This window comes from Callorhinus ursinus, unplaced genomic scaffold, assembly GCF_003265705.2.
Source record: "Callorhinus ursinus isolate GAN/ISIS: 27379988/994484 unplaced genomic scaffold, GSC_fseal_2.0 scaffold74, whole genome shotgun sequence".
In the NCBI taxonomy this organism is placed as follows: Eukaryota; Metazoa; Chordata; class Mammalia; order Carnivora; family Otariidae; genus Callorhinus; species Callorhinus ursinus.
In genome coordinates this window covers 3512545-3528036 of record NW_027397136.1, presented here as the reverse complement: position 1 = coordinate 3528036, position 15492 = coordinate 3512545, and the positions used below count along the sequence as shown (strand labels likewise).

The window sequence follows — 15492 nt, the reverse complement described above, 5'->3', positions numbered from 1 at the left end:
CTAATAGAGCTTCCAATGTCCTTTTTAAAAATTCTGTAAGTTCATACCGTCAAAGATTTTTATTAATTAATGAGGGAACCAGTTAAGATGTAAAAATCAGTTCAAAAGAATCTAAAGAACAGACATATAGGGGCACCTGGGTGGCTCAGTCGGTTGAGCATCCAACTCTTGGTTTCAGCTCAGGTCATGATCTCCTGGTTAGGAGATCAAGTCCAGTGTCCAGCTCCCTGCTCAGCGGGGAGTCTGCTTCCCTTCTCCTACTCCCCTGCCCCTCTCCTGTTCACACACACACTCTCTCTAAAATGAATAAATAAATCTTAAAAAAAAAAAAAAGAACAGACATATATAAATACAATCAGGAATGAGAAGAAATTTGCTAATAGATGGAAACAGACATTTAATATCATATGGGACAATTCAATCATCTTTTCTACCATGGGGAAATAAATTGTTCTGTTATAGATAAATTTAATTTTCTATGGACATAATTCATTTGTATTACTATCATTTTTTAATAATTGACAGAGTTGTAAAATAGCCTGGTCAAAGAAAATCTACAGCACACACTCCTAGAATGAGATAATCCTGGAGAGTTCACCAGACAATATCCAGTACTCCACAAAAAGGACATCCGGTAATTTCTTTTGCCTATTTCAAAGTCTTTCAAACTTTTCCAACAATTACAAAGCAGTATTTTAGTTCTGATAACCACCTCCATTTTATGTTACATAAATACAGATGAGAACAGATATTTGCCTAAGTCACAATGGTTCAGTATTTCCATGTAATGAAGTCTTTAGAACTATTACTGCTGTAAATTTACTAAATAAATCATTATATGAGGTGAGAGGGTTAGTAAGTAATCCATTCCAGGGATTTGGCAAGAACAGCTGAAGTGGGTTGGCAGCCAACAGGCAGTAATTCAGATAGCTTAGATTAGATGAATCTCCAGGCAGACAGAACACATAACCATTCCTGTAAGAAACTGTATATATGTCCTTAACATTCACTGTTACTCAGAAGCCCTGAATGAGGGAAAGGCATAGTTACATGCTATAAATAGACATTCCAATAAAAGGTTATTTCCTATGTTAACTGACTCATTTGCCTATAAATTCATTTTGAAAGTTACACTGAAACATGTGGAAAAATAAAGGCAAAAAACTTAAGTGATTTTTTTTTTAAAGTAGGCTCCACACCCAATGTGGGGCTTGAACTCACAACCCCGAGATCAAGGGTCACACACTCCAATGAGTGAGCCAACCAGGTACCCCAACTTAAGTGAAATTTTAATAATAATAATAATAATAATAATGGGAAGGTTCTAGCCCTAAGAGATATTATAATGGTATAATTAAATCACTGTGGTATTAGGATTAAAGAATAGTGAAATGGAAGAGAAAAGAAAACTCAAACAGATACAGTTGAGAAATACCATGTTTACTGCTACTCCTTCTTGTACCCAACTATAGCTGTTTGACTAGGAAAGACCTCCTGGCTAAGACTTGACTTACCCTGCTCCCAAGCGCTGTATCTTAAAGAAGAGTCTGCCTGTCAAAAGAAGTTATCCACTTACTTAGAAACTACGAGTCAGTCTCCCCACTGAAGGGAGGGCTTGGCAGAGGGCAAGTCCTTCAAAATTACAGAGGAAACACAAGACAGCCATCTATACTTGTAGACTTGGTCTTGTGGTCATAAATTAACAGCCAACCAAGGGTTATCAAACATTTGAGGACAACCAACCTCCTCAAATAGGTTAAAGATGAAACAGAGGAGCTGTCCTGATGAAAACAGAGATAATTTTTTTTCTTCCAATATTTTATTTAAATTCAAGTTAGTTAACATATAGTGTAGTACTGGCTTCAGGAACAGAATTTAGTGATTTATCACTGAGAGAGAACACCCAGTGCTCCTCACAACCCACGCCCTCCTTAATGCCCATCATTCATTTAGCCTATCCTCCCACCCACCCACCACCCCTCCAGCAATCCTCAGTTTGGAAAACAGATAATTTTTTAAATAGCATAGAAAAATGCAGCTAAGAAGCTCCCAGAAAAAGTTAACTGAAAACAAACTAAAACAGAAGTCATTAGAACTTGACACCTAGAATATGTTCTTCTCTTGGGACAGCCGAGAGTTGGTTTCATTTTCTTTGGATATAGTTCTACAATAAAGAGTAGGTACATCCTCAATACTGAAAATGCTGCAAGGTTTTTATAATTCAGGAGGAATATTATATATTGTTTTAAATTAAAATATATAATACATGTCTTTCTGAGGGCCAGGTACTGTCTTTATACCCTTCCCTCACATTTCTACTCCCAAACAACTAGAATACCTACCATGAACGTTACGGTGTTCAGTAATATTAATTTCATTTTCTTTTTTCTGCCTCTTATTTTAAAATTTATTTGCATACATGGCAAAGATTCAAAGAATACAGCAGGGAATAAACTCCCTATTGCTAAGAGTTAAATAAATAGCTAATTCTGTCATCTTTCATAGCAGGGAGTCAACAGAAACAAGTAACATTTAAATAGGTAATATTTATTTTGAATGCAAAATCAGAAACAACTGAATTTTAAGCACTATTATTTTATTATGGTTATTCTACTCTAAAGAATTAAAGGCTTAAAGGATTCATCTGTAAGAGAGCATCACCCAAATGGTGGGATAATTCAAGAGGCTCCTTACCTGAATAGCTTCCACTTTAGCCGTCCATTCTCGAGCCTTTTGTAATGCTTCTTTCAGGGACAACACATTGGGTAGAAAGGCTGGAATGTTCTTGGCTTCATTCACTATGCTTTCTAAACTTGCCACGCTGTGCCGTGGTCTTAAAAAAAAAAACACAAAGATAGGGCAGATACATGAGGAAAAGTCAAACTGCTACCAACATTTAAATAACATTTTAGAATGTACATAGAAATTTCATATACAGGATTTCATTTAGTTCTTACCACATCCTATAAGGGAGGCAAAGCAGCTATTACCTTTATTCCCAATTTACAAATAAGAAAACCTTAACTCAAAAATCAATTATTTTCCCAAAGTCATTTAATACAATGAATGGCACAGCTGAAATACTGATTCAGAATGAGTATCAGATCCCTTGCTCTTTTCACTACACTAAACTGGATCTATTTTAGTTCTCCACAATATCTGAAATTGTCAGAGACACATACCAGCAGTGTGGAAAGCAATAGTCTAGAAGTCCAGTAATGTTGACCATGTACATTTAATTCAACTACATTCAATACCACCCAGTTAAAAGATGAGTAAGATAGACCTTATCCTCAACAAATCAGAATAAAAGATAAGAATTAAACATGTACGGGGGACGAAGAGCAAATCACTACAGGCTCACCACTATGGGAAGTTGTGATTAATTCTGCTTACAGGAGCTGAGGCTTTGAGCTGAGGCTTAAGAAAGTGTGACTTTCTCAAGTGAAAGGTTAAGGAAAAAAACCCAGGAATATAATGAACAAAGACATGAAGAAACATTTAAAAATAAGTTAGAGGTCCTGGAGCACCCGGCTGGCTCAGTGGGTAGAGCATGTAGCTCTTGATCTCAGGGTCAAGAGTTCGAGCCCCACTTGAGGGTAGAGATTATATATTTTTTTTTAATTTAAAAATTAAATCTTAAGTGGTGGGGGGTGGGAGGGATGGGGTGGCTGGGTGATAGACATTGGGGAGGGTATGTGCTATGGTGAGCGCTGTGAATTGTGCAAGACTGTTGAAGCACAGATCTGTACTTCTGAAACAAATAATTCAACATATGTTAAGAAAAAAGAAAAAGAAGAAGATAGCAGGAGGGGAAGAATGAAGGGGAGTAAGTCAGAGGGGGAGACGAACCATGAGAGATGATGGACTGAAAAACAAACTGGGGGTTCTGGAGGGGAGGGGGGTGGGGGGATGGGTTAGCCTGGTGATGGGTATTAAGGAGGGCACGTTCTGCATGGAGCACTGGGTGTTATGCACAAACAATGAATCATGGAACACTACATCAAGAACTAATGATGAATGTGTGGTGATTAACATAACAAAAAATTTTTTTTAAAAATTAAATCTTAAAAAAAATTGGTAGTCCAGTTTAAGATGGGAGCTGGTGTGAGGTAGGAGTTAAGAGCAAGAAGTGGGGAATTTGACAGGAAAGAAAGATGCAAAAAGATGTAAGAGGTCTCGAGAGCCATGAATTTTGCCATGGAAGCAACAGGAAGCTGAGGGTGGGAACAGTTTCATTATCCATGAATCCTACTATGTGCTAGGCATTGTGGTAGGTCCTGGAGATTATTAATATACAGGAGTAATAGAGCCCTTGCCTCATGAAACGTTTTAATCTTGTGGTGGTAGAGGGGGATTATTCATAGCACTGTAAGACGCTATCAAAATATACAGCAGGAGGACCCTAAACTAACTCGGCAGGTGATGGAAGGATTCCCAGAAGTGACTTCTAAGCTTTCTTACCCTTTTTGAATAGGAGTGAGTCAGGAAAGCTGGGACCAGAGGCTGGGTAGTGGTACACCATAGGGGATGGGCAGAAGGGAAGAGTGTTCCAGAGGAGAATAAAATGAGCATGTGCAAAGGTCCAGAGACAAGAAAGAACATGGCATATCTGAGGAAAGCAGGGGGATCACTATGCTTGGAACACAGAATGCAAAGGAAGAATGGCAAGGGATGAGTCTAGATCCTTAAGCCCTTGCTTAAGGGCTAAATTACAGATGGTCTTATGAATCAGATGAAGGACTCTAAATATCATCCCCAGGGGAATGGGAAACAGTGAAGGGCTCTAACCAAGGGAGTGAAAAAGCCACACCTGTATTTTAGGAAAATACTAGTTGCAGTGTAGAGAATGTGAGAGAGCAGGGTGAGGTCATGGAGCCTATGATTTAGGCCAACTATGACAGCACCCCAAAGAAGAATGGAAGTGATAAACATTGAGGGAGTATAATCAACATGACTTGGTAGTTAACTGAGGTTGAAGGTATGTAAATGGAAAGGAAAGGTCAAAGTTAATTTACAAAGCTTGTTTAAAGGAGGGGGAAAAAAGGTGTAATTCAAAGAAAAAAGGAGGAAAGGAAGAGATGATGGGAAAGAGTTAATGAATCCAATTCTGGATATGGGGAATTTGAGGTACCAAAAGGACATCCGATGGAACTACCTAATGGGCAGATGGTATCTATGAAAACTATCTATGTTATAGATGAGAATTTGGAGTTAATCAGTATAAAGATGGCCAATGGAGCCACAAAATATATTAGATGAAATTTCCAGGGAGATGTACAGAGTGAAAAAAGAAGTGGTCTAGGCCAGAATCTTGAGGAAAGGCATTATTTGAGAGGCAGGGAGAGAAGGCCAAAAGCAAAGAAGGAGGATATTGAGAAAATAGTGGTCATGTGTTAACCAATGCTAAGAGGCCAAGAACATTGTAGATGTGTTTCAGAAAGCTAACTTTGACAGAAGTTAGAAAACAAAAGATTCTACTTTCCACTATCCCCACCAAACCCTATCACCCTCTGTATCTTCACCAATTTTATTTTCTTCATGACACTTAATTATCTGAAATTCATTCATCCATTTGTTCATTCACTTATTCACCTGTCCCTCCGCACTAGAATGTTGGCTCTATTTTACAGCAGGAACTTTGTGGGTCTTTTCCCCTACTATCTCTATTGCACTTAGAAATAGTGCCTGGCATGTAGTAGGTACTCCATAAATACGGAATTGCAAAGATTAAGGGAAAACACAAGAGCACCATAACTAGGTCAGCAACAATGGAATTGAAAAAGACAGATATGAAAGACATTTTGGAGGCAAACTCATTAAAACTTAGTGATTGATTAAATGTGGAAAAATGAGAGAAAGTAAGTTTTCAAATATTACTACCAATAAAATCTCATTCTGTAGACTACAGTGAGTTGCATCAAGTATATCAAATCATGGTTTTGCATTCCAAAGTTATTTAACTTTTCCCATTTAATATGCTCCTGGAACTGTCATGAATCTGAAGACACAGAGTAATTTGACGGTTTCAAACAAAAAGCTATGGATACATTTTAGTATGTATTCTCCATGACAACTAGAGAGCAAAATATCCAGCAAAAATATATGCAGCCTTTTCTTGATTAAAGAGAACTGTGTTCACTGAATTATCTAAGGCTTCTCCTGTCAACTGAACCAAAATAAGTGGCTGGCAAAGTAAAGTACATGAAGACTTTGGAATGAAGTGGAAGACCTTGGAATGAAGTGGAAAAGGCTTTAAATTTGAGCTGTGTTGGGGCACCTGGGTGGCTCAGTCAGTTAAGCGTCTGCCTTCGGCTCAGGTCATGATCCCAGGGTCCTGGGATCGAGCCCCACATCGGGCTCCCTGCTCAGTGGGAAGCCTGCTTCTCCCTCTCCCATTCCTCCTGCTTGTGTTCCCTCTCTCGCTGTGTCTCTATCAAGTAAATAAATAAAGTCTTAAAAAAAAAAAGTTAGTTGTAAGACATCCAGAGAGACACTTATAAATAAATAAATAAATAAATCGATCAATCAATCTGACCTGTGTATTTAATAACTATGGACTCTAAGTATGCCAGGTTCTTCATCCTCACAAGAGAAGTTATAGATCTTAATTTTAGCTAAAGAAATACTTTCATAGAGAACATTACAGTCTAATTCGTTGATATACAGTCAAGTATGGTGAATGCTTTACTGAAATCTCAAAAATCCAATGGGAGTGCCAATGCTAATGCAATTGCATAATGTTCTCCTTTCTTGCTTCTTCTTTCCCACTACTTTCCTACATAAATCCTCCACTCCAAGAAAGCCCATTTAACTTTTGTCACCTAACCCTATATATATATACATATATTCCTTAAACTTAGCTTGATCTTTCTCTCACGCCCCTTCCACTTCAATCTCACTCATGCTTCAAAGCTCTACCTAAAGTTCTTTCTTTTCTCTCAAGCTTCTCTTCTGACCACCAAAGGTAACAATGACCTCCCCTCCTCTGAATTCCTATAGCATTTTTCTGTACCTCTCAGTTAATAATAACATGTTGCAGTGAGCTTTACATTTCTTAGCTCTGAACTATAGTATAGGTAATGGGAAGGTTCTAAACAAAATACTACTTTGTTTCACTTAAAGTACCTAGCAAAGTACTCTGCACTAGCATGCACACAATATCTGAAACTGTTTATATGCAGACCTATTTGATAATTAAGTGGCTGCTCAGGGAAGGCATAAAACATCTAACTAAATATTTAATGAAACAGAGCCTTATGTTCCTCCTTCGGTTCTACCCTTAGTTATTAAAGAGGCAACAGTCGCCAATATATGTGTTCACCTTGCCTGTAGGCAGACCTTAGCCTTTTCTTCCCATCGCTCAGAGACTGTAAGGAGCTCCTGTAGTTCAGCCATTGCCTTCTCCACAGCATGGTGGGGTGCTAATCCCACCCCAGAGTCTATCAGTTTCTTCATGACATCCAAAGTGACCTGTTGTGGATCTGACAGGGTCAGTCTTACTTCATCCAACCATCGAGCCTGCTGTAGCTCTTGCTTTAGTCGGGCCAGTTCAGGTAGCTCCACATAGAGACTAGAGCCCATGTCTATCAACATTTGGAGTTTGGAAGAATCTGGGGTTTCATCCATCATGGCCTCTTGAGCACGTTCATGAAACTCTTCCACATCATCCAGCAGATTCTGAAAAAGTCAAAAGAATAAAAATAAAAAACAAATTTAAAAGATACAAAATGAGTTTGGAATAGACACAGTTCAGGCAAACTATCAGATTCTAGACTATCCAATAATCTCACCATTATAGCACCAGATATGATAGTTAAGAACATAATTATGCTTCTTTGTAGTTACTTACACAGACTTACTTTAAAACATGATTAATTCATTCAAACAATATTTAATGACTACGGACTTAGAGCAGCAACTGTTATAAGCACTAAAACATACAAAGTCCTTATCTTTAAGGAATGTATTTTATTTTTTTTAAGTTTGTGGGGGTTTTTTTTGACAGAGACACAGCGAGAGAAGGAACACAAGCAGGGGGAGAGGGAGAGGGAGAAGCAGGCTTCCCGCCGAAGCAGGCTTCCTGCCGAGCAGGGAGCCCGATGTGGGACTCGATCCCAGGAACCTGAGATCATGACCTGAACCAAAGGCAGACGCTTAATGACTGAGCCACCCAGGCGCCCAAGGAACATATTTTAATATAAATAGTCAGACACTGAATATATGAATAAAATGTTCCAGTTAGTTTTAAGTGCTGTGAAAATAAAACAGGGCAACACAATAGAGAATGACCAGAAGGGGTGGGCATATTACTTTGCAATGGTGGTCACAGAAAACAGATGAACTGAAACTAAAACGAGGAGTTAGAGGTGGGAACTATATGAAGATCTGGAGGAAGAGCAGTTCAGGCACAGCGGATAGTAACTGCAAAAGCCTTTACAGAGAAATGTCTTGCTCTAAAGTGGATGATGGGGAGCAAAGTGGAGAAATGCAGTTAAAAAATAAGCAGAGGTCAGATTACATAGTGCCACATAGATTAGAAGTTTAGATTTCATTCTAATGGCTTTGGGGAAGCACTGGAGAATTTTAACCACACAGAAGTGATATGATTTGATTTATAATTTACATGGTCACACTGGCTACCGAATAAAAATAAACTGTCAGGGACAAGAGAAGAAGAAGGGAGACGAGGTAAAAGCCTATTACAGTGACCTCAGGGGCAGAACTTAGAGGTTTGGAGCACAGTGTAAACAATGGAGATGATGGCAAATGGTTCACTTTGGGAAACATTCTGAAGATAACGGTAGCACTTGTTTAGAGACTGGATATGGGGTATAAGGGAAATAAAGGAATCAAGGATTTTTGATTCATTAAAAGGCTTTTAAGATGCCTTTTAGTCTACCATGGGATACACAGAGTATGCAACTGTACGTACAAGCCTGTAGGAGAGAGCAAAGGCACTGAGAGTTGATGATCTGGGGATCAACAGGATACAGGTGATACTTAATGTCACTAAGCCAATAAGATGTCAGGACCTAAAGAAAGAGCTGAGACTCTTAATACACTCCAACACTTAGAAGTCAAGCCAAGGAGAAAACAAACAGCCAAGAACACCGAAGAGAAGGAGCTGTGAATGAGTGAAGAAAACTAGAGCGTGTGATGTCACAGATGTTCAGATAATAAAGTCTCTCAGGAAGAAAGAGCAGTCAACTACCAAAATGCTTCTACGACATGGAATAACAGCAGAAACACAACCGATACTAGATTTCACAACCTGACAACCTTTTTTTTTGCTTAAAGATTTTCTTTCTTTCTTTTGACAGAGAGTGAACACACAAGCAGGGGGAGTGGCAGGCAGAGAGAAAGGGAGAAACAGGCTCCCCACTGAGCAGGGAGGCCGGGTGATGTGGGACTCAATCCCAGGATGCTGGGATCATGACCTGTGCCAAAGGCAGATGCTTAGCCGATTGAGCCACCCAGCCACCTCAAGCTGATAACCTTGATAAAAACCATTTTAGATACCCTGCCCATGGCCAAATCACAAAACACACCACAAACTATCAGAGGATTAAAACTATGCTGATTAATATATTTGATAGACACTTTTTGAGACTGTGTACAAATTCAAGAAACCATCAGGGATCTAGTAATTTCAGAGCTCACATTTTTAAAAGCTCATGAACTAATAACTTACTGATACATTCAGGTTCTTTTAACTATTTTCTTGCATTTCAATTATATCTATGCTAAATGGGGATTATGATCTAGATTAATGCAGAAAAAAATTCTAAACTAACTACCCTTGGTTCCAGAATTTTAAAAGGAGAATTAAAGGCTAAGAACGAAACCAGGGGATTCTTACTGCCTACTGAAAAACTTCAAACAGCAGCACTTATGTGACAAACAGAATAAAAAGCTAGTCTAGACACACTGTTTACCCAAAACAGAAACCCAAACTACAAAGGATATTACCCAAGAAAAGAATGTAATACTCCACCTTTACTTGTCGAGCTTGGTTGATGACACATGGAAGACTAAAAAGTTGTTGGACAAAGGCCTTCAATTCTTCCACTGTCAGTTTGGTCCGAGTCCTCCCACTATCTGGGCTCTGCCTGATGTGAAATAATATTGAGACATAAGTAAGAAAAATCCATAGTCATCTGATATCAAAGGGGCTTCTAGTCTCTCTAGAATTCTAACCCAAGCTATCCCAGAATGTGAGTGTTTGAGAGGTTCCACTGTAATGGTGACCACTTCCAAATTAGGTTTTTACCTCATTAGTTAATGACTCAAAGATTCAACTCTCCAAGTTATAGTTCCTCCAATCTTGTAAGTATTGAGCATTTGAAACAGTCAATAAATTCCTCAGAGTAAAATAGTATGTTTGTTAATAGAACTAAATCTTCTACCTCAAAAAGCTTAAAATGTGGAACAAGGGCCTTTAACTTGGCTGGGGGCTAATAAGCCCCTCTGAAACGGATTCAGAATTGTATATGTATGTGCATTTTTCTAAGAAAAGGGTCCCTACACTTTTGCCAGATTCTTCAAGGGGGTTAGTGACCCAATGACAGGTGAAAATTCCCTGATCAATGCTTCAAAGAAAGGTTCTCTAATCAAATGTACAAATAAAAAACGTACAAAGTAATTTAAAACCCAATGTGAAGGGCCACAGCAAAAGCCGTTCAGATACCAGGAAATCGTTGGCATGAATACGAAACAATACCACAGAAAATTTAACACGTGAATTCCATTAAATTAAGGGCACATACTTCTACACGTAATAACACAGCCTCTCCAGCATCCCTCAAGGTTACTCTTTGCTGCCACCTGCCTTCAGCGTGTAGTATCATTTATTTATTTACAAATATTTATTGCACATCCAGTATCTGCCAGATACTGTTCTAAGCACAAGAAATAGAGCAACGAGAAAAGGATAAAAAAATCTCCAACATTCTAGTCTAGCAGGTGTCTAGTGGGACTGGGAAAGAAAGAAGGGATAATAAATAAATTAGTATGTCAGGAAGTGACAGGGCTAGGAGAAAAACAGAGCAGGAAAGAAGAATAAAAAGGCTGCAATTTTATAAAGGGTTGTCAGAGAAGGCCTCTTCAAGAATGTGTCAGCTATCTGAAAAAGACCTGAAAGAAGTGAGGGAACAAGCCACCTAGATATCAGGGAAGAGCACTCAAAGAGCGAAGAAGTAAGAAGGCCCTAAGCAGAACCGTGCCTGCCGTGTATGAAAAGCACAAAGGGGAAGAGGACTGCAGAATGGAGCAAGAAAGAAGGGACAGTAGTAGGAGAGAAGATCGGGACATGATTGGAGGGAGGGTGGGGGGGAATGGCCATGACAAGAGCTCAAAGATAATATAGGGAGGGGCCAGCAAATAAACAAAACCAAAAAACCCCACAGGAAACCACTGGAGAACTCTCCTTAGTCTTACCTGTGCTTCTGCTTTTTGCTCAGAAGCAGCTGAGCCACAGAAGCGCAAGTCTCAGCTTCTTTCACAGCATCTCTGAGTTTTCTAAAGAGATCATTCTCTGGGTATTTCCTATCCTCAGCATCTTCCAGCATTACTCGTAATTCAATCAAATCTGTAAAAACAAAGCTATATACTATGACCACAGACATAAAAAGTCATTTAAAAATACTCACCAACCTCTCTCAAGTTAGTCATCAATCTATTAGTGGAAACACTGCAGCTCTAAAAATCTCACCACTGCAATAAAAGCTTAAGAGCAGGTGCTCATTCCTAATCCTTACGGACAATTTCTCTCCAGGAAGGTAATTCCTTTTTCTTAATTAACCTTCAGTGGCAGTCCACTGGTAATAATGGCTCCCCAAAATACGTATCTACTGCCAAGTTAGCTATCTGTCCCATTTTATATTAACTTTTTATGTAAAAGAGAATTCTCAAATAGAAAACTAAATCTATAGTCAGTCAACCAACCCATTAGTCGCAAATCGCATATGAAGCCTACAATTTTTCCTTAATGGAGGAAAAGCACATAAAACAAAACAAAGCCTCTTTCAATGTGACAATAATTTCAGTATATGCATACAAAAGGAGGAAACTTAACCTTTCTTGTGGTTGAAGTTGGCAGATAATGCTTCTGTAACACGGCTGACCCACGTGTCATAGGATTGTGCCCTGACCTTCACACCATACAGAAGAGAAGGGAGGTCCTCTAATGGGTAACGGTATCTAAAAACAAAGAAAAACAAACAAAAAACACAGAAATTTAAAACTTTGCAAAAAACCAACAACTTGAAATAAATTTTAAGTACAATCAGCTTAATACAATGACCAAGGAAATGGGGTCTTAAATCAAAGCCACCCACAGAGTTTTAATGCAGGGAGAGACAGGGAACATGTGAAATCAATTGATTAAAAAAAAACTAACATTTGTTGTCAAGTTTAGGGCCAACTTTAAAGGACTCATCCTCGGCAGGGAGGCAGAGAGACAAGGAAAAGTTACCAGTGCACACATGGGGAAGGGGAATTACAAAGAACAGTGCATTTGGTTTTAAAAGAAGTAACAAGTTTTACAAGAAACGTAAGGATACCTAAGACATTTCTTCTGCATCGGGCAGGGGCACAGATCAGTTGGATGGTAGAGACACACAAGGCGCTCAGGATTACAGGAACATGTGAGAGCAGAGAGAAAACATGTGGTTCTGCAAGCTGAACACTGTCGCTCATCATCAGGAACAAGTTCAAATACTTCTTCTTCTGACATTAGGACACCCTGAAATACAATTCACATCACTACATCAAGTCTTTCTAGGCTCTCAAGCATCAAAGAACTTAAAGTTACTAAATTTTTTTCTACAGTTAAATCTGACTTAAGATATATACACGGGAGGTAAAATGACACATCAAAACACTTTCTAAAATTAATCATTCTTAATTTTTTTAAAGTGGGAAAGACTAAACCTTGGTGTGGAAGAATACACATCTGACTGAAACAACTATTTTTTAAATGCAAGGAACTTACTACTACAAATGTCAAAGCAGTCATTGTTGAGGGGAAGGAGGGAAATTGTAATTGGGAGGTACTTTTGGGGTGGCTAACAAAGTCCTATTTCTTGACCAGAATTGTGATGACAACAAAGTTTACTATATAACAATTCATGAAGCTATATATTGTTTCATATGATTTTGTCTTCTCCTTAAAACAAGAAAAAAATTAAAATTTTTTTTTGTCCCAGAGATAATACACCCCTGAATCCTGAATACAGATATATTAGTTATCAAAGATCCAAAAAATAACACTAATAAATACAGATGCAAAGATAAAGTAGTAAAAATTAAACTATGCAAATCAAAATAGAATCTACTTCAGCAAGACATCAAAAAGAAGGTTAATTAAATTCAATCTGCCAGCTTAGTAAGAGCATTTGAGTGCATTTTATAAAGACTTCCATTTAATACACAAGAAAGCAAACTTTTTTCACTTACCCAAGGTAAAACCCCGATAATTTATTCACTGGCAGACACAATTCAATTCTTGCAACACAGATTTTGTTTTTGATACTGGTTTTAATCTACATGTCTCTTAACTATGCTCTCCTATCTTCCCATTTCTCATATTAGCATTTAATATTTGCTTTAAAAATTATTTCATGTAAAAATGGTTCCAAAATGCACTGCAGGTATTTCTTAGCTTACAAGAATTTACACAGTGTCAGAACAGCTGGCAAACAGGACATTAATACATCGAGATCAGGGGCACCTGGATGGCTCAGTCGGTTAAATCGGCGTGGGATTCTCCCTCTCTCTCTGCCCCTCCCCCCCATGCTCGCTTTCTTTCTCTCTCTCTCTCTCTCTCTCTCTCGGTCTCAAATAAATTTTACACCAAATCCTATATGCTTCAGGAACCCCTAGCCCTAGAAGATACTCTGCAAAAAGCTTAGTCTACGGGGAAATGCTATGTATTACTATATCCCCCACAATTTAAGAGATTATCAATGAACACCAGCACGTCATAGAAGTTTTACAGTAAAGAATCATTTATTATTTCTTTATCCCCAGTTGATTTTTTTCTTAATCTACCATGTCCTAAGCTTTGCTATCACAGAACAATTTTTCCTTGTAATGCTTTCTAACATTACAGCTCAGAAAATTATAAATTATTAGGAGGAAGTGGAGAGAAGAAAAAAGAGATACAAATTAAAAGGCTGTTTGAAATAACCAAGGTGAGAAAATTAAGGAATGGAACTAAACAGTAGCAGTAAAGAAAAAAAGGGGGGGGGAGTAGAAGTGATGAGAGACATTGCAAAATAAACAAATAAAAACTTCAAACTAGATAGCAGATGACTATCAAAGAGACAGATGAGTCAAGGATCACATTAATTTTTTAAATAATTATCCTGATATTTACCAGCAATTAATAAAGTGGTTTGTGAAAGGAAGATGGAGAGGAGATGATATTCTATGTCAGATGCTGAAAGTGAGATTACAAAAAGCTAAACAGAAATGTACAGTAATCCCAAGGAGACCCGGATTACAAATGGGTGACGGGACATGACACGTCTTTCAGAGTGACAATAATTCCTGTGTTTGCACAAACTAGGAGGAAATATCAAGACCTGAGAAATGAAACCACAAGGTAATAGCTGAAAGAGAGGTAAAATCCTAAGAAAGGCTAAGAACTCCTTGAAAAGTAGCACAAAAGAAAAACAATAAAATATCAAAGGCTGCACCCTGCAAACACTGGCAACTGAGGAAGATGAGGAAAATGATTAAAAGTGACTGGCAAGGGGCGCCTTGGTGGCTCACTTGGTTGAGAGGCAGACTCTTGGTTTCAACTCAGGTCATGATCTCTGGGTCCTGGGATGCAGCCCCAAGTCAGGCTCCATGCTCAGCAGGGAGTCTACTTGTGGATTCCCTCTCTCCCTCTCCCTCCCCCAGCTCGCTCGTTCTCTCTCTCTCTCTCTAAAATAAATAAATAAATATATCTTTTATTAAAAAGTGACTGGCAGGGGTGCCTGGGTGGCTCAGTTGTTAAGCGTCTGCCTTCAGCTCGGGTCATGATCCCAGGGTCCTGGTATCGAGTCCCAAATCAGGCTCCCTGCTCGGCGGGAGGCCTGCTTCTCCCTCTTCCACTCCCCCTGCTTGTGTTCCTGCTCTCGTGCTCTCTCTCTCTGTCAAATAAATAAAATCTTTAAAAATAAAAAAAATTAAAAAAAGTGACTGGCAAGTATTATCAGATGCTGAAGAAACAGGAGAGCGAGTGTTAGGAAAAGGAACAAAAGCAAAATATAGTGCAACAAAGAGGTCATGGGATAAAAGACAAAGAAACAACTACACTTGGCAATAAAGTCACCAGCAAATTCTGAGTTTCAGAATGACAGTGACAATTAAGGGATAAAAAGGAAATAAGGGCAGTGACCACAGAAAAACCACTCAAGAAGTTTTCTGGAAGGAAAAAAATGAAAACTTTTTCAAGATAGGAAAGACAATACGCAAAGAAAGGGTAGAGATTAGTGTCTC

General features: G+C 38.5%; 1 protein-coding gene across 1 annotated transcript in view; it reads right to left on the bottom strand.

Moving 5' to 3' along the window:
- KDM5A (lysine demethylase 5A) overlaps positions 1-15492 on the bottom strand; it is a 94309-nt gene that overhangs the window by 25798 nt on the left and 53019 nt on the right. Inside the window, exons 15-20 of the mRNA XM_025851972.2 lie at positions 12564-12745; positions 12077-12201; positions 11440-11590; positions 9998-10112; positions 7325-7680; positions 2695-2833 (exon numbers count right to left, since the gene is read on the bottom strand). Of these exons, the coding sequence (XP_025707757.1) occupies positions 2695-2833; positions 7325-7680; positions 9998-10112; positions 11440-11590; positions 12077-12201; positions 12564-12745 (1068 nt within the window). The remainder of the gene's footprint in view (positions 1-2694; positions 2834-7324; positions 7681-9997; positions 10113-11439; positions 11591-12076; positions 12202-12563; positions 12746-15492) is intronic.